This window comes from Phycomyces blakesleeanus (genome assembly GCF_001638985.1).
Source record: "Phycomyces blakesleeanus NRRL 1555(-) unplaced genomic scaffold PHYBLscaffold_38, whole genome shotgun sequence".
NCBI lineage: Eukaryota > Fungi > Mucoromycota > Mucoromycetes > Mucorales > Phycomycetaceae > Phycomyces > Phycomyces blakesleeanus.
Genome location: NW_017265168.1, coordinates 97406 through 125364, shown reverse-complemented (window position 1 = coordinate 125364; position 27959 = coordinate 97406). Strand labels below are relative to the sequence as shown.

General features: G+C 37.2%; 8 protein-coding genes across 8 annotated transcripts; 5 read left to right on the top strand and 3 right to left on the bottom strand.

Annotated features, from left to right (window-relative positions):
- Nucleotides 1-86: 86 nt before the first annotated feature.
- Nucleotides 87-2907, bottom strand: PHYBLDRAFT_26677 (hypothetical protein; the record flags this gene model as incomplete). The annotated part of the gene is made up of 10 exons (XM_018439897.1): nt 87-174; nt 279-309; nt 468-832; nt 904-995; nt 1098-1873; nt 1960-2047; nt 2123-2194; nt 2320-2530; nt 2629-2723; nt 2812-2907. Coding segments are annotated over 10 exons (1914 nt in total), but the record flags the coding sequence as incomplete, so codon positions are not given.
- A 740-nt stretch (nt 2908-3647) lies between these two features.
- On the top strand, nt 3648-8783 carry PHYBLDRAFT_34708 (hypothetical protein; the record flags this gene model as incomplete). Its single annotated transcript, XM_018440037.1, has 14 exons — nt 3648-3756; nt 3914-4313; nt 4459-4747; nt 4836-4949; nt 5016-5293; nt 5432-5670; nt 5795-6057; nt 6125-6604; nt 6691-6780; nt 6866-7486; nt 7548-7861; nt 7925-8176; nt 8271-8487; nt 8554-8783. 14 exons carry the CDS (start codon nt 3648-3650, stop codon nt 8572-8574), a joined length of 3687 nt encoding a protein of 1228 aa, XP_018284177.1. The 3' UTR covers nt 8575-8783.
- Nucleotides 8784-9672: 889 nt separating this feature from the next.
- Nucleotides 9673-12073, bottom strand: PHYBLDRAFT_119493 (hypothetical protein; the record flags this gene model as incomplete). Its single annotated transcript, XM_018428685.1, has 8 exons — nt 9673-10140; nt 10207-10326; nt 10389-10849; nt 10931-11148; nt 11207-11354; nt 11417-11534; nt 11618-11719; nt 11783-12073. 8 exons carry the CDS (start codon nt 12071-12073, stop codon nt 9673-9675), a joined length of 1926 nt encoding a protein of 641 aa, XP_018284176.1.
- Nucleotides 12074-13240: 1167 nt separating this feature from the next.
- Nucleotides 13241-14247, top strand: PHYBLDRAFT_128685 (hypothetical protein). Its single transcript, XM_018429232.1, has 3 exons — nt 13241-13259; nt 13548-13562; nt 13623-14247. Exons 1-3 carry the CDS (start codon nt 13251-13253, stop codon nt 14124-14126), a joined length of 528 nt encoding a protein of 175 aa, XP_018284175.1. The 5' UTR covers nt 13241-13250; the 3' UTR covers nt 14127-14247.
- A 70-nt stretch (nt 14248-14317) lies between these two features.
- PHYBLDRAFT_73144 (hypothetical protein) lies at nt 14318-15830 on the top strand (the record flags this gene model as incomplete). Its single annotated transcript, XM_018442793.1, has 7 exons — nt 14318-14379; nt 14447-14558; nt 14654-14760; nt 14814-14915; nt 15031-15226; nt 15307-15633; nt 15729-15830. The coding sequence occupies 7 exons, from the start codon at nt 14318-14320 to the stop codon at nt 15828-15830; spliced, it is 1008 nt and encodes a 335-aa protein (XP_018284174.1).
- Nucleotides 15831-16278: 448 nt separating this feature from the next.
- On the bottom strand, nt 16279-18712 carry PHYBLDRAFT_152698 (hypothetical protein; the record flags this gene model as incomplete). The annotated part of the gene is made up of 10 exons (XM_018432975.1): nt 16279-16336; nt 16385-16492; nt 16557-16819; nt 16895-16957; nt 17039-17332; nt 17401-17527; nt 17624-17965; nt 18087-18184; nt 18279-18412; nt 18535-18712. The coding sequence occupies 10 exons, from the start codon at nt 18710-18712 to the stop codon at nt 16279-16281; spliced, it is 1665 nt and encodes a 554-aa protein (XP_018284173.1).
- Nucleotides 18713-21164: 2452 nt separating this feature from the next.
- On the top strand, nt 21165-23676 carry PHYBLDRAFT_137445 (hypothetical protein). The gene is made up of 11 exons (XM_018429856.1): nt 21165-21268; nt 21330-21505; nt 21634-21752; nt 21821-21886; nt 21978-22067; nt 22134-22271; nt 22329-22376; nt 22445-22563; nt 22638-23054; nt 23151-23220; nt 23287-23676. The coding sequence occupies exons 1-11, from the start codon at nt 21227-21229 to the stop codon at nt 23562-23564; spliced, it is 1563 nt and encodes a 520-aa protein (XP_018284172.1). The 5' UTR covers nt 21165-21226; the 3' UTR covers nt 23565-23676.
- Nucleotides 23677-24672: 996 nt separating this feature from the next.
- PHYBLDRAFT_73141 (hypothetical protein) lies at nt 24673-25894 on the top strand (the record flags this gene model as incomplete). The annotated part of the gene is made up of 4 exons (XM_018442792.1): nt 24673-24697; nt 25344-25418; nt 25637-25746; nt 25799-25894. The coding sequence occupies 4 exons, from the start codon at nt 24673-24675 to the stop codon at nt 25892-25894; spliced, it is 306 nt and encodes a 101-aa protein (XP_018284171.1).
- Between the last annotated feature and the right edge of the window lie 2065 nt (nt 25895-27959).

Below are 27959 nucleotides of genomic sequence, written 5' to 3'. Positions count from 1 at the left end.
ATTTATATATGTATTTGAGATACGGTAGATTTGAAAAATTCTGACGGTATTATTCAAAATCGTTTAAAGATCCAACTATCTATTACTTACGTCTTATCTTGCTTGTTAATCAATACATTAAGAGAAGTCTTGCCTCTCCAGACGGGCAAGGTCATAGGGATAATAGACTCGGGGCTGGACATTCAAATATACACATAAAGGTTAGAATAAATAAATAAATAAATAAATAAATATCAGCATGGCACAAAATAACTTACGCAGCATCAGAGGCGGATGACAGGTCAATATGAACAATGCAGCAACCGCGCTCTACAAAAGTGCAAATAATATAAATTTCTCAGGTCAAAAGCCTAACCTAAAAACCTTTCTTGACAATAATAATACTAATACTAATAGAACACATACATACATATCTTCCCATTTTTTTTGTCTAATTATAAATCCATATTAAGATATTAATTTCTTACCCATTTCGGCGAGTCTGGTCTGAGTGGCAGGTTCGAACTCATCAATGGTAGGGAACGCCTGGGTCAACAAAGTCTTCAACTCTGCGTGGTTAATATGGACACGACGGCGTTCAGAAATAATGCGCTCTAGCATAGGAAGTCCCTCTGAAGTCACTCTGAAAGGACATCCGCCTTCGACCAGCGAACCCTGACGGACAAATAGACGGACACCTGTGTTTACAACATGGAGGCGCTCAATATCAGGAGCCTCCAAAACAGCCTTGACAGATTTGCTGATATAGTAGATGCTTCTGTTCTTTGCAACTTCCTCAGAACGGAGCAAGAACTGATCGCGAGGGAAATCAGCTTCAATACCATAAAAGTTTCTATATACGCATATATATATACATTTCAAGTTTGAGTATTAACATTTTTTTGTGCAATATTTATATATTACCTGATTTCATCAATATCTGGGTTGTCAGGCTTCATCAGATCAAAAGGTGCTTCTTTAATTCCAGGCACATCAGGCTTTGATTTCTTGGCATCCTTCTGCTGATTGTCCTCAAGAGTACGCTTGACTGGGATAGCAATTTCACCTCCAGTGGTTTCAGTTTCAACCTCAACATCTTCGCCTGCAGCAGCCTTTACAGACTCCAACAACGAGGCATCTTCAGCCTCAGCTTTCTCAACCTCGGCCCAACTAACTTCTTTACCCTCGCTCTTTGCAATCTGGGCCCGGTCAGCAGCAGTCATAGGCTTAACCTTTTCAAATACAGCCACAAAGAATCCACCAGTATCCTGATCGTGAGGGTAAATGCGCAGACAACGATCCAAATGCAGACTATCAGCATTGGCAGGAGGGAAAGCACTTTTAGGGAAGCGAGAACGCTGGCGGCTATCCTCGATTTCGTCAACAGAGTTGATGTACTGACCATCCTTGGTCATAACTTTCCAAGTGCTCAAACCGTGATGGCGTTTAAGGGCAGGCAACTGATCCGAAACATCCTTGATTTCCAATGCACCATCGGCAAGACGCAGAACCTCAGCTACAACAGCCTCGTTTTCGAGAGGGTTGAAGGAACAGGTCGAGTAAACAACACGACCACCGACCTTCAAAAGCTGAGCGCCACGCAAGAAGATCTGGACCTGGACTGTGTGTAGTGCAATTGCAGCACCATTACCCCAGTCATTCCAAATCTTCTCGTTCTTACGAAGAGTTCCGTCACCACTGCAAGGAACATCGCACAGAACGCGGTCGAATTGCCAAGCAAGTGCTTGTTCGCCCTCCTTGTGCACATGTACATTAGGGAACTGAGTAGCGTCATGGTTGGTTGCCATGAAGCAAGGTGACTGAAGTCTCTTTGTTTGATGGACCAACATATGACTACGCTTGTAATCAGAGTCATTGGCAACTACCAAACCAGCTATAAAACACACACACACACAGAATCATTTAGCCACATACGCTGTTATTCAGGAACAAACTTATAACCAATGTCAGTTTACTTACTTGGCTCTTCGTTCAAGAGATCGTTGGCGTGGACGGCCTCAATGATCTGAGCAGTCTTGGAACCAGGAGCAGCGCACATGTCAAGTACCTGAACCAAGAAAAAAAAATGTACGCACACACAATTAAATTTCAAAACAAAGTAGGTGTAATGTTCTTAATTTACCCATTGGTGAGGCTTGATGTCCATAAGAAGAGGAGGTACCATGCTGACGGCCTCTTGTCTGCTCAAGTTACCCTTTGCCACAAAAATAATAATAATTAATTTCATATATATATATATATATATTTTCCTTTCAATTCCAAAAAAAAGATGGATAACTTTTGCCGTGAATTGACTAGATCTCGATTTATTATTCTTACAGCTTCTGTCTCAGCAACGATGAATTTGTGAAACTTCTTGAACTCAGCCGAACGTCTGAGAATAGCACGGGAAGCATTCACTTGCCATCCCAACTGATCGGGGTACCAAGCCAATGGACTAGGGGGTTGATACTTTTCACCGTCTACAATAACGTTCTGCATCTCTGGAACGTATACATTCTCAATAAACTCTCTGATCTGGACAGCAGCACTTTATAATATCATTAACAGAAAAAAAAAGAAAAAAAGAGTTATTTTCTTTTTCTTTCATAACAGCAGCAGAATTAAGCAAACATGGCGCAATTATACCTTCTGCTACCTGTAATGCGAAAGGTTGAAGGAAGTGTGGTTTGGAGTGCTGAGTAGAAAGTCTCGAATTCGCTGTCTGAAAGAATGTTCTGAGACTATTCAAATTGATTATGGTAAATTCCCTGACTCGAATAAATTCCTACAAATTTTCGAGCAATTCAAGAAAGAAAGAAAAAAAAATACCTTGTAATAGCTCTTAAAGTTCTCATTTTCCTTTACAATATCCTTGTAGTGGGAGGGTTTACGGTCACTACTGTCATAAGGAGCCGAACCATCTCTTTTCTGTAAATGTAATTATAATTATTTTGATTATAATAAAAAAAAAAAAGACAAATTTCAAGCATGTATAAGTTTCATTTTATTTTTCAAAAAGGTTTATTAAGAAGAAGAAGAAAAGGCGTACATCATCACGAAGAGTCTTCTTTCTGTTGTAACGTCCGCCCTTTTTGATAGCCATGGTGTAAAATGAGGTGTGGAAGGAGCAAAGCAGAAGATGAAATGGAGGGACGGGTTTTCTTGCCTGTCTGAGCCAAGAAGTAAGCCACTTGTCTCTTGTCTCGCTCTCTTTGTCTTTATTGCGTTCAGACCCTTTTTTGGAAATTAAACCCCGACCCGTTTCCCCTTGATGTGACATCCATTTTTTGACCTTTGGCGCGTCGCGTAAGCGTGCGTATGGCGTGTGTAATGGGTGTAGGTGCGTGTAAGTAGGTTAGGATGATATGTATATCAGTCAGTGAAGATGATTCTATTATAATATAATTATCATTATTTAAAATAAATACATAAATAAAAAGTATCGAATTTATAACGTAAAAATAAAACAAGAGTCAACTCTACAATATAAAATTCACAGGAGAGAGCGGGATCAAAAGGGTGAAAGATAGAGGAATATAAAGTGGAAGAGAAACCAAGAACGCGCCAAGTTCGAAGGACTACGGATTTGGTCCTGTTGATTTTTTTTTCCGTTTCTTTCTTTCAATTCTTTTGTAGGCGTTCTTTATTCTATTTAACTCATTACCATGGGAAAACTCGTGCGTATTGAAGTAGAGAACTTCAAATCATACAAAGGAAATCAAGTTATAGGACCTTTCCATAAATTTACCAGTGTGATTGGTCCCAATGGTTCTGGTAAATAAAACACGAAAACAAAACTATTATTCGTTAAGGCATCTACAATATACAATTATATCTAAACACAAACTCATGTTCTTTTGAATCTACATACACACTATAACGCACACATACTTATACAATCAACAATAATATCGTTAAATCAACAAAAAAGGAAAATCCAATTTGATGGACGCCATCTCATTTGTCCTTGGTGTTCATGCTGTTCATCTGCGCTCACAAAATCTTAAAGACATGATTTACCGCTCAAGTGCGTTGCGCGAAGATGATAACACACCTTCAACAATACGCTCCCCGCGTCGCGCTCATGTTCTGGCTGTTTACGAAAATGACCATGGGCATGAAATCAAGTTTATGCGCATCGTCAACTCTAATGGACAATCGGAATACCGACTAAACGATAGACAGGTCAGCTACGCAGATTACAATAAAGCACTCGAGAAAGAAAATATCTTGGTGAAAGCCAAAAACTTTTTGGTTTTCCAAGGTGATGTCGAGTCTGTTGCCAGTCAGAATCCTAAAGACCTCACACGTCTTATTGAACAAATTAGCGGGTAAAAAGAAGACACGATAAGCTGCATTGCATATGCATAATAAGAGGAAGAAATATCTTTATCTCTTTTATACTTGCGTGTACGTGTGCACATGTGGATATCAGTCTGATAATATTTTTTTTGCTCTACTTTAATGATGATCTAGCTCATGGGATTTTAAGGAAGAGTATGAGACACTTCAAAAAGAACAGGAAAGAGCCATTGAGAACAGTGCGCATGCATTTAACAAGAAACGTGGTGTTTCATCAGAGATTAAGCAGTATCAGGAACAAAAGACCGAAGCCGAGCGATTTGAGGCTTTGGTAGATGAGCGCAAACAGCTTGTTGTACAATATCTGCTTTGGAAGCTATTCCATGTAGAACAAAAGATACATGTTCTTGAAGCAGATGCGGAAAAGAAGAAAATTTCTGCAGAGGGTGCAACCGAAGATCAGGTAATAAATAATTGGAGAATTTGTTAAAATTAAATGAAACGAGAAATAATCATTTTATATATATATATTTTTAAAAAAAAATACATAGCTTAAACTTGAAGATCAATTCAAGATGGCTAGAAAAGAGCAAGCATCTATTCATATGGAACGTACTCGACGAGAATTACAGATTAAAAAGATTAATAACGATCTTAATGAGTTGGTAATACAACAGCACATTTATTTATATAGAAAGAAATATATACTTATCACAGAATGATATGTACAGCGTCCAGCTACGATTGGCATGGATGAGAAGGCTATCCACCTTCAAAAGAGACTTGAGCAAACAAAGACCAACGGTGAACGTGTGAAACGTGATCATGACAAGCAATTGGAGGTAGTTAAGGGACTGGAACAAGATTTGGAGAATCTTAACATAGAAAGCACGTCTTATGAAGGTAAATTCATAACAAATAGAACAAAACAACAACTTTTTCTCTCTGAATTTTGTCTAAAGCAAATAATAAAATTAATTAGCCAATTTGCCAAATACCGATATTCCCCGTGGTCCTGTACTTACCCTTGATCAGATGAATGAATATGAGCAACTGTAGGTAAATCCCAGGCACATTTTGATTACAGTTAAGCCTAATTGTCTTCGTGTTTACCCTAAAAATAAATGCACAGGAAGCAAAAAGTTAGCATAGAAGCAGTTGAAGAACAGCAGCAGCTCCATAATTTACAACGTCAACGTAAGATGGAACTTGAGGATGTTGAGCGTAAACGGTCCAAATTAGAAGAGAATAAAACTCGCTTGGCACAATTGGCCGAAGACAGCCGGCAGATCACCGAAGATGGCACAATTTTGACTGGCGACCTTCAGGCCTTAACGAAACAACTCACCATCCGTAAGCAAGAAGCCAACGCATTGGTCCGTGAACGTACATCTTTACAGCAAGTATTATAAACAACAGGAGTAACCTGACAAATTATTATTATTATTATCACCATTATTTTTTTTATTCATTTCTATTACTTTTGCTTTATGTATTCACAGGCGCAAAGAAGTCGAATTAAACGAAAGGCTGCAAGTAACCCTTAACAAACTTCTGGAAGTTAATGCTGATAGACGCGAGTCTGAAAAAGAAAGACGAGCAAATGAAAGTCTTGCTATGATGAAGCAGATATTCCCAGGTGTTCACGGGAAACTTGTTGATCTCTGCAGACCTACTCAGCGCAAATATGAAGAGGCTGTAGCTACAACTATGGGTAAGACCATGGAATCCATTGTAGTTGACGATCAAAAGACAGCAATGGAGTGTATTCAGGTAAAAAAAAATGGAAGACAATTTAGATAAACTAGGCTTGGCTTATATATTTCTATGTTGGTAATAGTACATGCGAGAGCAACGTGTGGGAACAGCTACTTTCTTACCATTGAACGGCCTTAGCGTGCCATCTATCAATGATAGATTCCGCAATTATACTCGAGGTGCTCGTTTGGCGTTTGATGTAATTCAGTACGACAAGCAATACGAATCAGTTGTACAATATGCATGCGGAAACACTCTTGTATGTGATACAATCGCTATCGCAAAAAATATATGCTACGAAAAAAACGAGGATGTCAAGGCGGTAACTTTGGATGGCACAGTTATTCACCGCAGTGGTCTCATGACCGGTGGCCAAACCAGCTCACAGAGATCCAGCAGATGGAGCGAACGTGATGTTGAAGACTTGATGCGTACTCGCGACAAGCTCATGGCTGAATTGAATGAACTCAGTAAACAGAAACGTATGGGTAGTGCCGAAGAGCAAGCCAAGAGCGACTGTGCTGGCTTACAAACCCAATTGGAGGTTCTACAAGAAGAGATTGTAAGTATTTTAAGTGGTATATACCATTCCGAAAGCATGATATGATTTATTAACAAAACTACTATTATATATGCTATTTTATTTAGACTGCTGCCGAACATAGATTGATGGATGTTAACAGAGAAGCACAGCATTTGCAAACTAATATCGCAAACAGTGAGCCTTTGCTGGAAAAGGTAAACCCACACAACATTTGGTTTATAGTTTATTATGTATACAAAAGTTACGGACTTCTCTAACACCAAAATTGAAATATTATAGGCCAAAAAGGACTTGGAAACTATTAATATATCAATTGAACAAGTAGAAGACAGGTTGGCTGTGATTGAAGATAGAATATTTTCTGGATTCTGCTCTAGCATTGGTGTCCGCACAATTCGTGAATACGAGTCTCTTCAATTCGGTTTGAGTGAAAAAATTGTTGAGCGTCGTGCTCAGTTCTCTGCCCAACGCTCACGTCTTGAAACACAATTATCTTTCGAAAGAGAACAACTTGGTGATCTTGCTGAGCGTCTGATAAAGCTGGAAACCCTTTTCACCCAAGATACCGAGGCGTTGGCTCAATTGGAGCTCGCAAGAGAAGACTTGAACAAAAAGATCAGAGAGTTTACTGTCGATCTTTCCAAGTTCACAACTGAATTGAAAGAACAAACTCAGCTCGAAGATGAAAAACAAAGAAATATTGAACAATTGAGAAGAGACCTCGAGAGTAAGGGTCAGGATGTAAACGGCTACCTCAAAGAAATGGCCAAGTTTGAAACCGAGGTCGAAAAGGTCCACGCCGAACGTGTTTCGATTTTCAGAAAATGCAAGCTTGAAGAGATTGTTCTTCCTCTTCTTAGAGGCAACATGGAAGATCTACTGGTGGATGAAGTTGCAACTGTAAGGATTCGCAAAAAAAAATGAGTAGAACAATTTCTTAGATGATTATGCATATTTGTAGCAAAGTTCCGATAGCATGGATGTCGATCAACCTTCACAGAGATCTATCAGATCATCTGATTGGGAAGTTGCAATTGACTTTAGTCCTTTGGGCAGTGAGCAACGTAACAATGGGGACTCTCGCCTTGAACGCGAGTTCCAGGCCGAGATCAAAGAGCGTAGCATTCAAATTGACCAGATGGCCCCTAATCTCAAGGCTATTGCTCGTCTGGAAGGTGTCGAACAAAGACTTCAGGATGCCGAAGATGCTTTTGATACTGCCCGTACAATCACCAAGCAAGCAAAAGAAAAGTTTAACACTGTCAAGCAAAAAAGGTAATAAATACGACTAGAAAAAAAAAGACATTTTTTTGTAACCCAGTATTTTCTATTTTGTAGATACAAGGCCTTTTATGATGCCTTTAGTCATATTTCTGAGCAGATTGACAGAGTCTATAAAGATCTCACCAAGAGCGCAACCTTCCCTCTCGGTGGTGTTGCTTACCTGAGCCTTGAAGACTCTGATGAACCTTATCTCGAAGGTATCAAGTACCATGCTATGCCACCTATGAAGCGTTTCCGTGATATGGAATTGCTGTCTGGTGGTGAGAAGAGTGTGGCTGCACTAGCCCTCTTGTTAGCTATCCACAGGTAAACATACTTTCATTTTATTGCATTATACTATATATATTTTTTAAAAGAAAACGCAATTAAATTGTCTAATTCTATATTTGCTTTTGTTTAGTTATCGACCTTCTCCGTTCTTTGTTTTGGATGAAGTTGATGCAGCATTAGACAACACTAATGTGGCCATGGTGGCCAATTATATCTGTCAACATGCCAGCGACAGCTTCCAATTTATCGTCATTTCTCTTAAAAACACTCTATATGAAAAGGCAGATAGCTTAGTCGGTATCTACCGTGATCAAGAAGCCAATTCAAGCAAGACACTAACATTGAAGGTAACTTTTATCTTTGCATAGGATAATTTGGTTTATGACTAACAAATTGTTCTATTTATTATATAGTTGGATCAATACCAAGATTGAGAGAGAAAACATAAAAGAGAATCTTCTTTGCCCAAGAGAAACCTGAGACTATATTGTAAATAAAAGAGAAAGAGAGACCTGACATGAGAGAGAAGTTTTTTTTTTCCATGAAAATGATGTGTATATTATGTGTACCTTTGTTTTTTTTTAAAAGAAAAATACAAACAAGAAGTTGGGGTAAAAAAAATGTGAATATAAAATTTACTTTTATATGGAATGTCTCAAGTACTTTTCTAGTTATATTAGGGGGTTTCAAATATAGATCTTGAGTAATTTAAGATTCATGTACTTCCCTTCGGTAAAAGAGTACCTTTCAAACTGAGACGATGGGCGTAGTGGTTGTCAGCCACCTCTCCTCCGAGTAAAAAAAATAAATTAGAAAATGAGAACGAATCGTGGACGAGAGAAGAAAGACGAATAGGTAGCAGACGCTATATCAGAATAAGTTTAGCAACGAACAATAAAGTGTCTTGTTTTTTTTTATCTCTTTAAAGACACTTTTCTTATTTACACATTATGATAACTGATTTTCACCTACATACACCTATTAAACTAAATATTTTTTGACTAATCCTAACTATCGAAATGCACATCTATTGTCTTAAGAACGTATCCTCTCAAAGTAACTTAATGTTCCTTGTTACGCCTCAATTAAGGATAGAAAGCCTTTACTGGGTATGAACCTGGATTTAGATACTATACAACTCGAATGTCCTCACAATAATAGTTTTAGTTGCATTGCCTCTTACAAGAACACTATGTGTCAGTTCCATATATCTCTCTCTTTCTCTCTACTGTCCAAACATAAGCTATAACCTTATTGAGAACGTTAATAAGCAATGTCGAATAAGCTGTTGTTAATCAACTAATTAAATTTGTAATAATTGGCTTTCTTCTATTCCTGAATAAAGTGATCTCTATGCTAACGAACACCATTACTTTAAATATAATATATTTTATGATTGTTTTTTTATTATTATTGAAACCGTATATACAAAAATTCCTGTATTCAAAAATGACCCCAAACTATGTATGTTTTTCGGTGTGTGTGTGTGTGTGTATGTGTATGTAATAAAATATGGATGTATGTATATACTATTATTTCTTGCCGTACTTTTCTTTTAATGCTTCGTACTTTCGTTCATCCTCTGGGAGAACACTTGCAGTGGTTTTGTTAAGAGCATTATCAAAGTGACGCTTACAGACAAATATTTCTTCTGTAGGAATCTCTCTGTCTTCTTGGAGTGCAGCCACACCGCTTTCTCTAACCAAGGCTGCCAAATCAGCTCCACTGAATCGTTTGCATCGATCATCCCGAGATATATCTTCAAGAGATACATCAGGACCAAGGGGAGTATTGCGAGTCAACTGGGTTAGAATAGAGCATCTCTCCTTGGGTTCAGGTAAACCGACATAGAGTAGTTTGTCCAGACGTCCAGGTCGAAGCATAGCAGGATCAATCATGTCAGGCCTGTTGGTGGCTGCAATCACATATACCTGACTACGATTCTCGACACCGTCAAGTTCAGTCAAAAGGGTATTAACAACACGAGCAGAAGCATCTGTCTAATACGTTTAAAGTCATAAATTAGATGTTTTTATTATATGTTTTCTACAGCATGTATAATTTACCTGTTGATCATCCCGACGAGAGCAAAGTGCGTCAAGTTCATCAAAGAAAATGACACAAGGAGCAGATGCTCGTGCACGAGCAAATACTTGACGGACACCTCGTTCACTTTCACCAACGTACTAAGAAATAGAGGTTAGATGGTATGTTCTTTTTAACATAGTATTGTATTCAATAGACTCACCTTGTTGAGCAATTCGGGGCCCTTGACGGAAATAAAATTGGTATTGCTTTCATTGGCAACAGCCTTAGCTAACAGTGTTTTACCACAACCAGGAGGACCCCAGAGCAAGACACCTGCAGGAGAAGTAATACCCACGCGCTCGAATCGGTCACGCGTGTTCATAGGCTCTACTACATTCCAATGCAATGCCTTGCGTACATCCTCTAGAGCACCAATATCATCCCATGAAACACCTGGGACAGTAGCAAAACCTTCACGCTTTGATGAAGGCTGAACCTTTTTGAGAGCGAGTTTGAAATCTTCATAGTTTACTGCTAAAGTCTCCAATTGTTCAGGCGTCAAAGGTTGCTTAAAATATTTCACGAATGCACTCATGCTTTGATCCTGTTCTGCAACAACTTCAGCGGTCGTCTCAGTGGTTGTAGTCGTAGTCGTAGTCGTAGTTGTGGCTGTAGCTGCGGCTGCGGCTGCGGCTGTGGTGACTTCGGTAGTAGTTGTAGCAATGGTTGTATCGTCTTCTTCGATCGTAGTCTCAGTCATACCGAGATTGGTGTCAATATCCATGGCGTTCTCGTTATTTGTTTCAGGGAGAACAACAGTGGATCGTAATTCGTCAAAGATACGACGAATCGCAATATTTCCTGCTGCTGTGACAAGAGCTTGAAGATCAGCACCAACATAGCCAGGAGTAGCTTTAGCAAGCTCAGCAAAGTCAAAATCTCCTTCAAGGCGAGTTTTTGCAGCAAGCACTTGAAGAATTCTAGAATAAGAGAATAAATAAATCCGGATTGTTGAAAAGGTCATTAAGTTTTACGTACTTTTCTCTTGCATTTTGATCAGGTACACCCATACTAATTTCTCTATCAAAACGACCGGCACGGCGAAGAGCAGCATCGAGAGAATCAGGACGATTTGTAGCACCAATGATCATAACAGGTTTGTTGTCTGTCTTGTCCCAAGAAAGGTCTGACAAAACTTTCATGATAAGTATAAAATCGCCAAAAATAAAATCGACTTTTAAACTTTACCATCCATGCAAGTCAGCAATTGAGCTACAATACGACGTTCCATTTCACGCTGAGCAGTCTCTCTCTTGGGTGTAATGGCATCAATTTCGTCAATGAACAAGATACAAGGAGCGTGTGTCTGAGACAAATAATCCGCATAAGTTATAATTCATGCACGCATCAAAATAAAATGCGTTCTCTGTTTTAAAAAAAAATATTTACCTTGGCATCTTCAAAAACATCTCTAATCTTCTTCTCGGATTCACCTGACATACCCGACACGATTGATGGTGCAGATATATTGAGGAAAGGGACTTGGTATTGCTATCAACCTAAATTTATTATTCTTGCTGTTTCTCATTACTACAAAAAATATGTTTTGCTTACACCTGCAATGGCATGAGCCAGCTTTGTTTTACCGCAACCAGGTGGTCCGTGCAGTAAGACACCTCTGGGAGGTTGAATACCCAAATGATGATAAACTTCGGGGATTGTGAAAGGTGTACCAATAATATCCACGATCTCCTTGATACAGTTGTCGATACCACCCAGATCAGTAAGACGTGCGGTCGGAATAAATGGTGCATCCCGGCCTTCAGTCGAAGCTATAACATATAAGACGCACACATAGAGATGTACATTCCGACCATCAGTGCTCACTAACTTTAGACAAAACATCTATAAGATGTTAACTCACTTTTTGCTCGCTTTGACTTTTCAGTACCGGTGACAGTTTTTGTGCGTTTCTTAGATTTAGAATCTTTCTCTTCTACAAGTATTGGCTCTTCTGGTGTAGGTGTTAACCCTTTAGGTGTTGCTGCTTCAGGTGTTTCGATTCCGGTTGCAGGTGATCCAGGAGTGCTAGATACTGGTGTGGTTGTCTTGTGCATACTCCACAAAGTTGTGACAGATTTATTCATTGCGTTGTTGTCTTGTGCCGGCTTAGAGACTCGATTAGTGTTTTGTAAGAGACCGGGCGGTAGGCAAGTAGTCAGCCACGTTTCTTTCGTCTCACTCACCAAAGCGTATTCCCCTTCTTCATCGTCGTCTTCTCCCGAAAGTGCTCTAAATTATTATGAAGTTGTCTTTAGTAAAATGCAAGCTGATATTTAAGAAGAGTCGACTTACGCTTCTTCGTCAAGCACAGTGCCAGTCTGGAAATCAGAGAGAGCTTTTTTGTATCACAAATTATCATAATAATATATAAGTTGTGCGAAAAAGCAATTATCCAAATAAAACTGCTTACCTTTCTCGAGGGTCATTTCGAGCTGACGTCTTTTCAAGCGTCTAAGAGAATAGTCTACTCTGGTAATATATTCGAGAAGAGTAGGAAGTCCCCAATCGGGATTTCCAGTAGCCTTGTATTGACCAAGATGTCTGATGATCTTGGCTTCTAGAGACCGTGCAAGACGACCTGATTGACCTCCCCCTCGCATTGCTTAAAAGTCGAACAAAAAAGAGTTATCCCGACCTGTCACTCTCGCATTTTTTTCTGAACAATGGACTCAGCCACCCCACTTGGTGAAGTGACTTGCAATACTGATCTACTCATTTGGTTCTCTTTTTGGCCATTTCCTCGTATTTTTCACTAAACAATATACAGCTGTCAGAAGAGCATATATGCAATTCACTTGACTCGCCCTAAATCTGTTGTGCCGTATATACTGCTGTGTTTTGTACACCTAGATAGCATACCCTTCTCTCCGGTAAACTCTCTAATCTTTATTGAGTATAAAAGTCCGATAATTTACTTCGGCATTTTGGCTTTCCCGGTCCGGACATTCCAGATCCGCGAAACGTAAGGAAGTGTGCCTATGGCGAACCAATGAATCTTCCTCTCTTTCCTTCAAGTCCAATGGCTAGAGTAAGTACATTGACCTTTTAATATATGGTGGGGTAGTTGGATGTGATAAAGAGGTACATCCATCCATCCATACATCCATCCAATACGGCAAACCCGCACAATACTCTACACGCACTTTGACCTTGGCTTGTCTCTGTGTCTCTATGTGTATGTGCGGGTGTGCTTGTGTATATGCATTGTTGCACTCTGGAGTCGGTTTGGGCTCAGAGCTCAGTAGAATGCCTAATTACACATTTCATGAATTACAACCAACTGTTTTACTAATATGTTTAATTTTTCGACGTATAGTTCCACGAATATCAGGTAAATTACTAACGACGAATTGGACCGGCATTGAACGAAAGACTAACCATGTGTCATTAGGTGGTTGGTCGTAAGCTCCCTTCCGCTAAGGAGGTTGCCCCCAAGCTCTTCCGCATGCGCATCTTCGCCCCCAACACCGTCGTTGCCAAGTCCCGTTTCTGGTACTTCTTGAAGAAGCTCCGCAAGGTCAAGAAGGCCGCTGGTGAGATCGTCTCTGTCAACGAGATCTCCGAGAAGCGCCCCGAGCAGATCAAGAACTTCGGTATCTGGCTCCGTTACGACTCTCGCTCCGGCACTCACAACATGTACAAGGAGTACCGTGAGATGTCTCGCTGCGAGGCTGTTGAGACTTGCTACCAGGATATGGCCGCTCGTCACCGTGCTCGCTTCAGATCTGTCCAGATCATCCGCGTTGCTGAGGTTAAGAACGCCGATGTCCGTCGCCAGTACATCAAGCAGCTTTTGACCCCCAAGCTTGCTTTCCCCCTTCCCCACCGCGTCCAGCGTGCCGAGAAGGGCAACCGTTCGCTTTACTTGGCCAAGCGTCCCTCCACTTTCTACTAAAGCATATTTTTGATTTTGCACCTTGTGTATTTGCTTTATGCACTTGAAGCGAACTCCTTAAGCGCATTTCCATTAAACCAATTTACAATAAAAGTAGTTTAAAAGTATTAAGCGCTCTTCCAATCTGTGACGCTCTTTAACGCGTTAAAGCTTTGACCTCTTCCTCTTCTTCTCTTTGTTTATCATACACAATGTCAACAAGTTCGATGAATGTTGATCCTAAAAAGGCTCCTGAAGATGAATTCATGCCATGGTACACTTTAATACCGCCAATACACTACCATCACAATTAAGATCGTTTATTGATCACCTTTACACAGGGTTGAAAAGTATCGACCAATTTATCTAAATGACATTGTGGGAAATGAAAACGTTGTATCACGTCTTAAAACGATCTCTCGCAACGGAAACCTAACCAACCTCATTCTTACCGTAAGATCACATTAAGCCGCATGATCTATGCTTAATCTATCACAACAATCAATTTGTATTCATGGACAATTCAATGTTTGATTAATTTTTTTCAGGGATTACCTGGTATTGGTAAAACAACCAGTATCCTTTGCTTGGCTTATGAATTACTTGGCCCTGCCTGTAAAGATGCTGTTCTTGAACTGAATGCTTCAGATGAGAGGTGGGTGATTTAGATTTTGTGGATAGAATTTTTTTTCTCATTAGATTCAATAGAGGTATTGATGTTGTTCGTAATCGAATCAAAGCCTTTGCTCAAAAGAAGGTGACCTTACCACCAGGTCGTCACAAAGTTATCATTCTGGATGAAGCAGACAGGTAAATAAACCAAATTCGAAATTCTCTTTCCATTCTTCCCCTACCCCTGGAGCCTCTCCCTCTTCTTTACACATATATATCTAATTTATCATGATACTCGATTTATCTACTACAGTATGACAGGTGGAGCTCAGCAGGCTTTAAGACGAACAATGGAAATCTTCTCCAACACCACCCGTTTTGTTTTGGCATGCAACCAATCTAACAAAATTATTGAACCAATCCAGTCCCGATGTGCGATTATGCGATATTCAAAACTTACTGATGAACAGATCCTTCATCGTCTGACAGAAGTTTGTAAAAAAGAGAATGTGAGTTGAAGTTTTTTTTTTGGAAAAAATATTATTTTTTCATCAAATCTTTTGGCTAACGAAAATCGGGATTTATAAAGGTACCATTTACTGATGATGGACTTAGCGCTATCATATTCACGGCTGATGGTGATATGCGACAAGCTATTAATAACCTTCAATCAACTTACTACGGATTCAAATATGTCAACTCGGAAAATGTGTTCAAGATTTGCGACCAACCCCATCCTGTGGTTATTCAACAGATTCTCAAGAGCTGCTCTACTGGAGATATCATTCAGGCAGATGATTTGATCCACAGTCTTTATGACACTGGATACGCATCTCTTGACATCATCACCACTATCTTCCGTGTCGTTAAAGATTACAACGAACTTTCTGAGAACATCCAATTGGACTTTATAAAGGTAAGGAGGGAAGCGAACAAGCAAAATATACATTGCATAAAGGAATTGAGGTTTTTTTATGGAGAAATGGTATTTATATGATGCTTTGTGATTAGGAAATTGGAATTACACACATGAGAATCATTCAGGGCCATCAGAGTGTTCTCCAGTTAGCCGGTCTGGTGGCTCGACTATGTCGAGTTGCTACTACAAATTAAATGATGAGATCACTACTAAAAGAAGAGAAGAAGGAAAATGATTGGGTCATTATCGCCCATCTATTCATACACACATATAAGCACATAGGTATTAAAAATAAAGGGCACTACCACAAACAACATACATAGCGGGCTATTACATTCAATAAAACTTCAGTTCTTGATTAATAATAAATTAAAATTTATAAGTTTCTGAGCCCAAACATAACGAACTAGTTTTCTCTGTATTGTTCAATGGAGGAAAATCCAACAAACAAGTAAATGAATATGTATATATAACTTATCCTTAAAGTTTAAAGGTGTGGTTTTATTGGATTAGTCGGGATTAGTCTACTGCTTAGCAATTATGGTAATAACAGGGATTATATATAGAACCCCCTTTATACATATTTATCTTATCTGTATAGTATGACTTTTTTATTGGAATTAAATGTGCACGGAATAGGTGTTATGTTCGGTGAAGGAGAGAGTAGCGCAAGTAAAGCTCATCAACAAAATGAGCATGTCTATAAAGTCGTGTAAGCCACAGTGAAGTTCTTTTACTAGCATCTTACCGAATTCCAGGAGGTCGGGCTGCAGCAAATGCCTCTATAGCATCTGGCACCGAAACGCCCAACTTCTCAATCATGTAGCAGCAAATAAAAAAACCTGTTCGATTGAATCTAATGCGATGTTTACACCACACTGTTAAGATTTTTTATGGGACATAAAAGAATATATACGTACCCGTAGTGACAGTGTACAGCAACTTGTGCATCAGGTCTTTCCTCCCAACAAGATGATGTGAGTTCTATGAACTTGGCCACATCCTCTCTTGTTGGAGGGATCTTGGAAACTGTCTTGAGTTTAAGGTATTTGATACGAGAATGATCAAAATCACTTGAACGATAAGGTGGCGTATCATTTGAAATGTCAATGATGAACCCAATCTCTGGATATCTAGCTAGAAACGCGGAAGGACAATGATTCGTGTCTGTCTGTCGCATCACCTTTCGTGGACAAAGACATTCAATTAGGATTTTGTCAGTTTGGCTGCTCGTTGAACTAATTAGTCTCAAGCTTACCTTCATTGCTCTAAAAAGAGAAATTCCAATAGGTTCCGTGGTTATGTTGGCAGTACGTGCCCACTATAATTTACAAACCAATCCCTCATCAATACAGACCTTGAAATCCTTCTCTTTTTTTTTGTAGCTACTTCCATTAATTACCTTTTCGTAGTTCTTCAAATCCCATTTGTTCTCGCCCTTTGTCTTGTGCAAGACTTGCCACGCACCGCTCAACGTGTCTAACCCGCAATTCTTGATCAGGAACTCTGAAATAACAGCATTCACCAACTGTGGGCGCACCACCATTGGTGTGTGACCAACATCTGGAATTACATAAGGTTCAGGTACACGTATCTCTTCTAATGAGGCTAGCCTTTCTGAGCTATTATTCAGAGGGTCCAGCCCTAGTAAATGGTCACGAATAGCAAACATATCTTTTGGGGAGGTGATTTTATCCTACAGATTAAAGGTGTTTATTTATCTAAGTTACAACCTCAATGTCAACATTAATTCTTAATTGTTACCTCGTTACCACCGATCAACAGAACACCTGCGTTAATATTCTCATAGACCTTTTTTCCAGGGAATCTTGCACCAAAAAGTAACCGCTTGTACACAGAAGTACGGCTCAAGAGGTTCCAGCGAAGTTGTCTAGAAAATAAAGTTATTGTTTTTTGTTTTGTTTCTTTTTATTCCTTTATATTTAATGTTTTATCCATGAATTTTGCTATACTGAAATAGACTTACTGTCTTCGTAATTCTATGTTTGATTCATTTCCTAGTAATCTTTCGACACTTTGGCTGTATATACCCTTTTTTCTATCCTTAGTACGAGCCCATTCGAATAGCCAATCCGGGATCCATCGGATCATTCTTTGGCTTCTCTTTTGAGCTTCATCCACGTTCTCTTTTGGGGAGATAAGAACAAGTGCTTTGAGGCTGGTCTGAATCTCGGGAGATGCTGCAACAAATGTAGCAATTGAGCAACCATATGAATGAGCAATAATGACCGTAGAAGGATAATTGTATCTATTCAATAGCAAGTCTGTCACATCTTTTACTAGAGAATCTGTGGCGTAAGAATCCCAGCTGAATTGAAAGAAAGTGAGTATATGTGTGAAAAATGTGTATGTATACACGTTTATATAAATATGAGTTTTTTTTGGGGGATATGATACATTTTTCTTTAATAATATATTATCTTGCTTACTCTGATGCAACTTCACTGGAGCCACACCCCAAGAGATCAATGGCAAGAACATGGGCGGTTTGTGAAAAATACTCAATCTGACGCTGCCATTGTGACACCTACAAGGCATATACACCCTTTTTTTAAGAAAAGGTTCACTTTTTTTTTCTTTTCTTTCCTTTTACTCCTTTTTTTTTATTGTGACTTTGTTACCTGTCCTCCTAAACCATGTATGAAGACAATCAATGGCACCCTGCTTCCTAGTTCGTGAATAATGTGGACAATTCTAAGGCGATGACCATTCAATTCTACGAATTGCGTGTTGTCTGCAATGATTGGCGGTTCGGCTAAACACACATACACACACAAATATATATATATATACGCATAAAATATTTTTATGAGCTGGTTCCTTTATTTCTTTTAAATTTTTCTGAATTGCTTTTAAGAGAGTCTATTGTCCACATACGTGCTTGGACTAACGCGCGCTCTAAATCTGCCTCTTTGAGATTGCGTTTACTGAGAAGAAACCACATTCGCTCGATCATACGCCGTCTGGTGCGCCATGGGTCAATGTACAGATAGCATATTCCCACAGCAGCGATTGAGAATATGACACTATTTCGATGGAAGGATGGTCTTGTCATTGAGAGCATCGATGCAAGCAGAATAGCAGTCAAATAAATCAATACGGCTAAACCAAAATATTGTGTTTTAGAGTGATTGTTCGCGCCAATTCAAATGAAAATTGCGTTTGACAAAAAAAAGGGAAGTTGTGTCGGAAAATGTTTGAAAAAAAAACGTCTAAACCAAGACGAGAATAATAATCTTGTTTATTATTAACAGCTTGATAGTGATCTACAGGCATATCAGTAACATAGCATTCTAGGTAAGGCATGTATAGTGGTAATTAAGCTACAATCGCATTGTGCTTTAGAAAGAGGTGTGTTTACGGCAGCATAAAAGAAGTAAAATACCTTTGCTTTTCTCTAAAGCATATATAAGGCCTGGGAGTTTATTAAAGACAATATAGACCATTGAGATAACAAGTTGCATAGTATATTCTTTGTATATTGTTTCCAGAAAGGTATGTCGTTGCCAAAGAGAATATATGATTCGACATCCAGAAATACAGGGACATTTTAATGTCCGACATATCTAAAAAATGCATCCTTAAAACCATACAGTACATTATTCTTAGAATTTTACCTCTACAATTTTACTTTTCTTTTTCTGATCATACATCTTGTTAATAATTAAAAGCTTGATAGCTTAAATAATAACGACCTTCTAAAGAGTATGTAATAAACTGTTTTTTTTTGACTGGGCAATTCTACACACTTTATAGCATGGTAAAAATATCATATTTTATAAAATAAAAAATAAAAAGTTCACTACAACTTTGAACTAGATTTTGAATTTATTTTCAAAGATATGTTGTGGGCAGATCTAGGCTGATTTTTATTGGTTGCACCTCATTTTGGAACCTTTGCATCAGCCTACACTCACTATACTTCCCTTTATCGCTCATCTTTTGCCATTGAGATTTGGTTGTATTGGGTATATTACTCATTTCCTTCGTTTTGAATTTATTGTGCTTATTCCACTAAAATTTAATCTCTTTTGTGATTTTTGTGATACCTTGATAGGCGGAATATTCCCGGTCCGTGCTTCTCTCTTATCAATTACACTTGTCATTTTACTCTTGTATACACCCATTTTTGATTTTAAAATTAAAGAAAACATATGCCGATATGTGTAGATGTAAAATGACCTATGTGCAGCTATCACCAGAGCTCAATACCTTTTTCATGCCCTTCTTTTTGATATTATTTTGAAGCTTTTGTTTATATCGCCATTATTATTACTAGAAAAATATCTTGTTCAATAGATTATCAAAGAGCACTCAGTATATATATATATATATTTCTTTTATTAGACCTTGTATACATTAGAAGAGGCATTTATAACAACCAAGTCACAGAATATGGTACCTTTATCTTTCTCTTGAGAAACATCGCTTGGCTTGTTCCCAAAGCTTGATTATTATATGATCCATTATTTCTTTTGCCCCACACATTTATATATTATGTCACACCAGAATTTTGTTTCTCACTTTCAATTAAGAGCAGTAACACTAGCAAGAAGAAGACGGCGAAGAAGAAGAAAGCCAAGGTCTTTACATGAAATGGTTGGCTTAGTGATAGTTTGAGGAACAATTATCTATATACTTACCTAGTGGCGTGTTTAAAGTTAATATTTTTTTAATGAATATACTGCTTTTGGAATATCACGGGTAGACTTTTTCTTTTTTTAACTGTAGTATATTGTGTGTTAATAACGATCAAATAAAATATGATGCATAGCATTACATTGCTATATAAGATAACCTAATTAAGCACTTCAAACTACTATATATATATATTACTTATCTAGTTTTATTGTAGATAGCTAAAGAGAAACAGCTCGTTTCAGATTTTCACTTGGTAGGTTCCCAAAGTAGCTCCTAGCGTAATAGCTTATTTGTAATCCAAAGACAAAATAGTATATTATAGTAACCTTAATGTCCATTTCTGCTCATAGACTTGTCAATAACAGGGCAAGTAACCTATCACGAAAAAGCAATATGGATATTGCAAACAATAATCCGCTGACTAGATGATCTCAGTAGCTAGAAGCAAATTAAAGTCCTAGAGATAACCAATATACGCTAAAAGGGTATACATTTGTGGGAGATTGCAACCTTGGATATTGGTGAAACAGCAGAGTGCTAAATATGATTGGTGAAGCATTGATAGGGTCCTTTTTTTCGCTTATCATATATGACTATTCATCTTGGTGTGTTACCGTTCTTGAACAAATATAGATCTCTTTTGCTTTAATACAGACATAATTACCGCCACATACATATACACACACGCATATCAAGCGACACAACTCCTAACCTGGTCCTTTGGATCATAAAGTAGATGATATCATGCAGCACATTTTCGGTCTTTTAACCATAACTTAATCTTGCTTGCGTGAGATATTATTATTAAAGCCAAATATTAGATAAAAAAGCAAACCCCAAGTATCATATTCTTCCCCCTTCTTTCCACCCCTCTCTCTCTCTCTCACGCACACTTTATCTCTTTTACTTTTATTTTTATTTTTACAATATGAGCAAGCTGAAGCCACAAGTTGCTCAGGTGGAATCTCTGGCAAGTTAACCACCCATTTCTTAATTCTCTGTGCTATTATGGTTTCTAATGATTTATACAGTCAGAAAAGAATGGTGATAGCGACATAAGCTCAAGTAATATAGAACATGTTTCTGGTCTGGACTATGATGCCCAAAGGCTCCAGGAATTTGGTTATAAGCAAGAGTTTAAGCGTGAGATCAGTATGATCGTTCTTGCAGGCTTTGGATTTTCTACAATGGCTGTCTTACCCAACTGGTAACCCATCTTTCTCACTATATATATATACATTTATACACGCACTAAACAAATAAATAAACAAAACAAAACAAAAAAGGAATTCATGCCAATTAAATCCTAATTATGTGCATATTTATAAAATTTAGGTTGGTTGGATTTGGTGCCAGTCTGGTAGCCGGTGGTCCTTCTAGTCTGTGGTGGACATGGATCACAGTTTCTCCTTTTGTGATGTGCATTGGATTATCTATGGCTGAAGTGATCTCTGGTATGATTTACATGGTATATACAACACTTGATCTAATCAATTTTTCTTCAAAACTAAACATATTTCAGCCTATCCCCTTGCTGGTGGTATTTATTCATGGTGTTACATGCTATCAAATGAAGAATGGGGACCCTGTAAGTTGCTCTGAATATATATTTCTATTTTTTGAAAAATAATAATAATAGTAATAATAAGGAAAACGTAAAAACTTATTATTGTGATCAGTTACATCTTGGGTTTCTGGATATGTAAATCTGTCCGGAATGTTAGCTACAAACATGACACTCGCTTGGAGTTGTGCAGATTTTGTCTTTGGTAAATTGTTTGTAGAATAGGTATAGAAAATTAAAAAGATCATGTTGACTAACCCTACCTACCCAGAAATTGCAAATATCCACTCTGGAGTGGAAATTTCATCCCAAGGAGCTCATGTTGGATTGTACTGTGGAATGCTTATTGCCGGTGCATTATACAGCTATCTTGGTCTTAAGTGTAGCAGTTATCTCAACGTATTTATGAGTATGTAACACTTTTTATATATGTGTATATTGGTGTTAAAATCTTGTATATTCTTAGTGTATTGGGTTCTCTTTGGAACATTGATCGTTATCATTACTATACCAGGTATATAAATCAAAGAAGGATCATATACTAAGACTTATGAAAAGCTAACCGTAAATTTTTTTACATAGCAATGTCACCTACTCACACCTCGGGTGAATGGGTCTTTACAGAGTTTATCAATAGAACAGGGTACGACAATGATGGAATGGCTTTTTTGCTCGGTTTACTACAGGCTGGATGGTGTTTGGTAAGAATTAGAGCTTCTGTTTTCTTCTAAAAAAAAGGAATAGCTCTTTAATGGCTCCTTATTTTATTTATTAGATTGGATATGGTGCCGGTGCACAAATTGTTGAAGGTACCAAGAACGCAGACAAAACCGCCCCTCGTGGAATCATTATTTGCGTAGCCGGTTCAATTATCCAAGGAGCAGCACTTATCTTACCAGTGATGTTCTCTATCCAAGACGTCGAAGAATTGATTGACTCACCTTATCCCATTGCTACATTCTTTGAACGCGCCACCAGCCGTCCGGTTGCTATATTCTTCATGGTTATATTGCTAGTCACTCAATTCGGTGCGCTGTGCAATAACACATTTGCTATGGGCCAGTTGATCTGGGCTCTAGCTCGTGACAGATGTATCCCCCAGGCTAATTTTTGGTACAGTCTTGACAGCCGTAAGATCCCCGTACGTGGGCTCATGCTCCAACTGCTTATTTGCATTGTTGCTATCATGCCTGTAAGTACTTTATATTAAATATACATATCCAGGTTATTTATTTATCAACTATTTAACTGGTATTTATATTAACATCTGTGTGTGCGTAATAAATAGTCTTTCGGATCACCCGTGTATTGGCAAGCTATTATGAGCACAGCAGTCATTTGTGTGAACGTTTCTTACGGTAAAGTTTTGGCCTTTTCTTTTCAAATTTGATCTCTTACATGTTTTTTCTTTCTTTCTAAAACAGGACTTCCGTTTGTTTGTCGCTTAATCTGGAAAAGAAACACCATGCAAAAAGGTCCATTTACTCTTGGAAAATTTAGTATCCCCTTGAACATCATTAGTATTGTTTGGATTATCTTCTTTGCTGTGATTTTATGTCTTCCACAAACATACCCTGTAACACCAGAGACTATGAACTGGTCTTGTGTTATGATCAGCGCTGTAGTAATCTTTGCTACTGTGTTTTGGTTCGCAGCCGGCCGTTATACATACAAAGGCCCCATGCAGAACATTGATACCTAGATTATAAGCGATCTTTACGCTTGATGTTTATTTTTAGCTCATTATGAGCAGTATACTACATGTAAATATTTTATTCTAATACCTTAATAAAGATTCAAGTGAACTCTAATAGTAAAGCATATATATTATGATCATATTCTTTTCAATACCCTACTTTCGACTCAGTATGTATGTGGGGGGGGGGGGGGGTTGAACCAACCCAAAGCACTGTTCTCCAACGCTCACCCAGTACAAGAAGAATATTAGAATGAGTCACTGGATTGTTCAAAAAATACAATGACTTTCTGAATAAAACCTTGAGAATACCTGACAATAACCAGATTGGACTACTTATCTTCTCATTCTTAGCCTTCGTCTTACATAGTCAACCTTCGAAATACCTTCTCATGGACTTATATCACTTCCAGTTTGAATAACACAAATGAGTCTATCAAAGATATTTCAATCATCTATCAGTCTGCTTTATTTGATAGAAAAATGAACACGCCTTTTTTTTGCAAAATATTGTTGTGGGATCTCTTTTTGGAACTTGTGGTCATGTCACAGAGTCAATTATTGTAAGGCACTTCGACAAAATAATGTTTCTCGAGTGAGAGGATAATTTTCTCTATTGATGTAATATCTACATATAAGTATAGTGGGGCTAATATAAGTAATATTACTACAAATGCTTTTGCTATAGATTATGCCAATCAGGTAGAAACAATATAGTGTCATATTTGAACAAAAGTGCGTGCAAGTACTAGCAGACTTAAATTATTTTAACTCAAGATTAGGCAATCAATTACTGTTTATAGATAGCTGTCAAACTTAATAAGTGCTGTAAACCGTGTCATTTTAGCAGTTAATCAATTGTGAAAGATATATATTAAAAAGCTTATATATATATATTAAGTTTTGTTCCTGAATTATTTTCCTTTCTTGTCGGTTCTCAAGTTTTTTTTTAAAAAAAAAGACACGCACACACACACACACACACACACAATATGTCCACTAAAACCAACAACACCAACAAAACAATCACCAAGAAGAAGAAAGGCAAGAGCATCCTTGCTTGTTTTTGTTATGTTATGTGCCTTCACTGAAGTAGGGGTCTATAGCATTCAGCATGGAATCCATTTCGAGTTTTACTGGTATAAATCTCCAAACCACATACGAAGCCAAACTTGAAATATTTAAAAAGTTGTCTGATTTTTAAGAGACTCGGACTAAACAGACAAGATATTTGAGTATACGTGACATATAGTATGTAAAATTTCTTACTTATTAGGCCCTTGGTTATAGTAACTTGCAAGACCTAAAGAGGTCTAAGCAAGAAGACAAATCTTGTTTTCTTAAACCTAATCAGAACTGATAGCTATGCCGCTGATTATGTTCTTCATAAAACTATACAAACAATTACGGAGTACTTTGCTCATTATTCCAACAGAAGTTTCCCCATAGCACTGCTGGAAGATGTTATGCCCAGTGAAGACTTGAACAAGTGTCCTATTTGCTCATTATTCCAGCCGTAATAAAGTATTCGCTGCCTTCTATGGTTATGGCGACACGCATCATAAGCTCAAACGGTTCTTCAGCAAGGAATATTATATTTACACCAGATTAGAAAGGCATGAAAAAAAAATAAAGAGAAAGGATAGCTGCTGAAGATATTAGTGTCACTTTTTTTTTCAATATACCAACAGCAGAAAATATTGAACATGTCCAGCTACCTTTAATATGCCCCTTATATTTTGCTAAACCTTGACAAGATATTGTGCTTCAATGGTATATCAACAGCTAAAACCAGCTTCTACCTGTGCCAAGGCGTTCAAAGAGCAAGAGCAGAACTGATAAACATTTTGATAGGCGGTGGTAAGAAAAAAATATAATAAGTCAGAGTGAAAAAGAAACATAAAGAAAAAAAAATAAAGAAGTCATAAAGGACGATAGTACCAAACAAACAATACAAGGTGCAAAGTAAGTTTATAAAATATTCATATTTTGTTTTATGAGGAGAGCAAACAAATACTGATCGCCGAGAAGATTAACCAGAATAAAAGCAAGCTAGCAATCATTTCAATTGCTAGCAGAATGTTTGGTAAAGATTTGGTCAAGATTAAGGGTCTTAGAACAAGCGTCGCTGGTGTTCTTTGGCGATAGTTCAAGTCCAGACAAAGATCCAGTGATCCTTTGCTCGAAGGTACAAGATGTTGAATTGAATTTGTCTTTTGACTGATCTAATAATCTCGTAGATGCAGACAGGCAATTCTTGTAATGAAATGTCCTTCACAGAAGCGAACCTTAGGTTGAATAGCTTTCTCGTTTGCCAAAGTTGTGGAATGCTATGACATGATAATGTTTCGAAGAACATTTTCAAGATTTCAAACGAGATAATCGATAGCAATAGTTCCTCTCAAGCGTTTTGTAGAAGCAAATAATGCTTTTATTTTTACTACATTGTCGTCTCATGCATCGTTTTTTTTTATGAAGAAAGTTAGATTTTTACAGAGACTTATTCTACAAAACAAAATGTTCCGTATTTCTCTAAAGCTGGATTATTATTGGTCTAAAAAACAACAATATAATCTGTCTCAATCTCAAGTCTAAACACTGTAGCTGACTTTGGTGAAACAAGCATAAGAAAGAGGAGAATATAATACTAAAGTCGTGTGCATATTTTAATTACATTAATTTACAGAATCACCCAGACATATACATATACTGCTAGAAGGCATAATACTAATATCAATAATATATAAGCATAGGAATAAGTAATAAGTAATAATTTTTAGCCTTTGAGCAAATTCTGTACAAAAAAAAAGTTAAACCATCTTGTTGTATATTGAAACACAAAAGCTCCTTGCAATTATATATATATATATATATATATGGATATGAAGAGCACTAAAAGAAAAGAAAAAATAAGAACGAGAACAAGAAAAAGGAAATGCTCGCGTACTTTACTCCAAAACACGTGGAATTTCAAATCGAGATTCCTGTCTTGTTGGATAACATGGCATGGTATCTTCTACAATATTCTCAACAACAATACTATAATTGCAACTACCTTTGTAGTCTGTAGTCTGTAGTTTGTAGTCTGTATTTTTGGTAGTGTAAATAATTTTGCAATCGAATGTCATTTATTCCTTATTTTGACTCTTATAGAATCCAGAGAAACAATTGTTTTAATAATATTATAGTTTAATTACAAGACCAACAAACAGAGAAAACAAATATTTTTCTGTGGTTCACTTTATTTATTTTAAATTAGGATAATAATGATTTGTGTAAAAAGATTAATAGGTGTTTTTTCCTTTTTTGGCAGTTTCTCGTAAAACAACCAAAGAGAATTTGATTTATTTGGAAATATTACTAATAAAAAAACATATTCGTGTAAATGAAATAGGAAAACAACCAAAAAATAAGTAAAGAGGCGAGTTTGACAATCACCTTAATTTAGAAGAAAGTATATAAATACATAAGATACAAGACGTATGCGATACATAAAGTATTGCATCCCTTTCTAAAGTTTTACATTTATTGCTGGCTTGATTGATTTGAAATGAAATGATTAAAAAATGATAGGGTTAATGAGTATATTACCCACACACACACATATATATATATATATATATATATATATATATATATATAATTACACTGCACTTTACTATACTAATGGCTCATTAAGATTAATAGAGCTAAGGTATATTGCAAATGAAAGTTAGAAAACAATTATGTGGATTTGGTGGAATTTCTTTCTTCTACTACTATTACTATTCAAGTGATAATGATGTCGAACATTCTTGATTCGTTCCTTTATATATATTTACTGTAACAACTGTACGACAATTCGAGAATAATTGGCGGTTGTTTAGACAACGACATAATTGTCTCAAGTAAGACAAAAGATCCAAAAGAGGAATATAAAGAAACACATGGACAATAACATATATATATAAAAAAGCAGAAAGAAAGAGAGAATACAAACGAGTTTAATAAGGGTGATCGTAGGACAACGCATTATAGAAAGAACGAAAAAGATAGGATCTTTCAATTGTTGTTTGATCTTTAAAATCAAAAAACACACACAAAACACAGCACAAAATCCCAATTTCACTTATTATTCTTATTTCTATTGCTATGTTAATTAGATTTTAGTGACGATAATATATATAATATAATAATGCACAAGAAACTACGACTTATCAGATATATTAACCAAAAGTATTCAATTACCATTTGTCAAAAAACTATCTTTACATTTACATTTACGTTTACAATTACACTCATACATATATACTTTGGTATAAATCACTTCTTTGCATAATCTCTCTCTCTCTCTCTCTCTCTCTTTCTTTCTTTCTCACCTCTAACCTTTCCTTTCCTTTCATTACATTCTCTTCCCTTTCA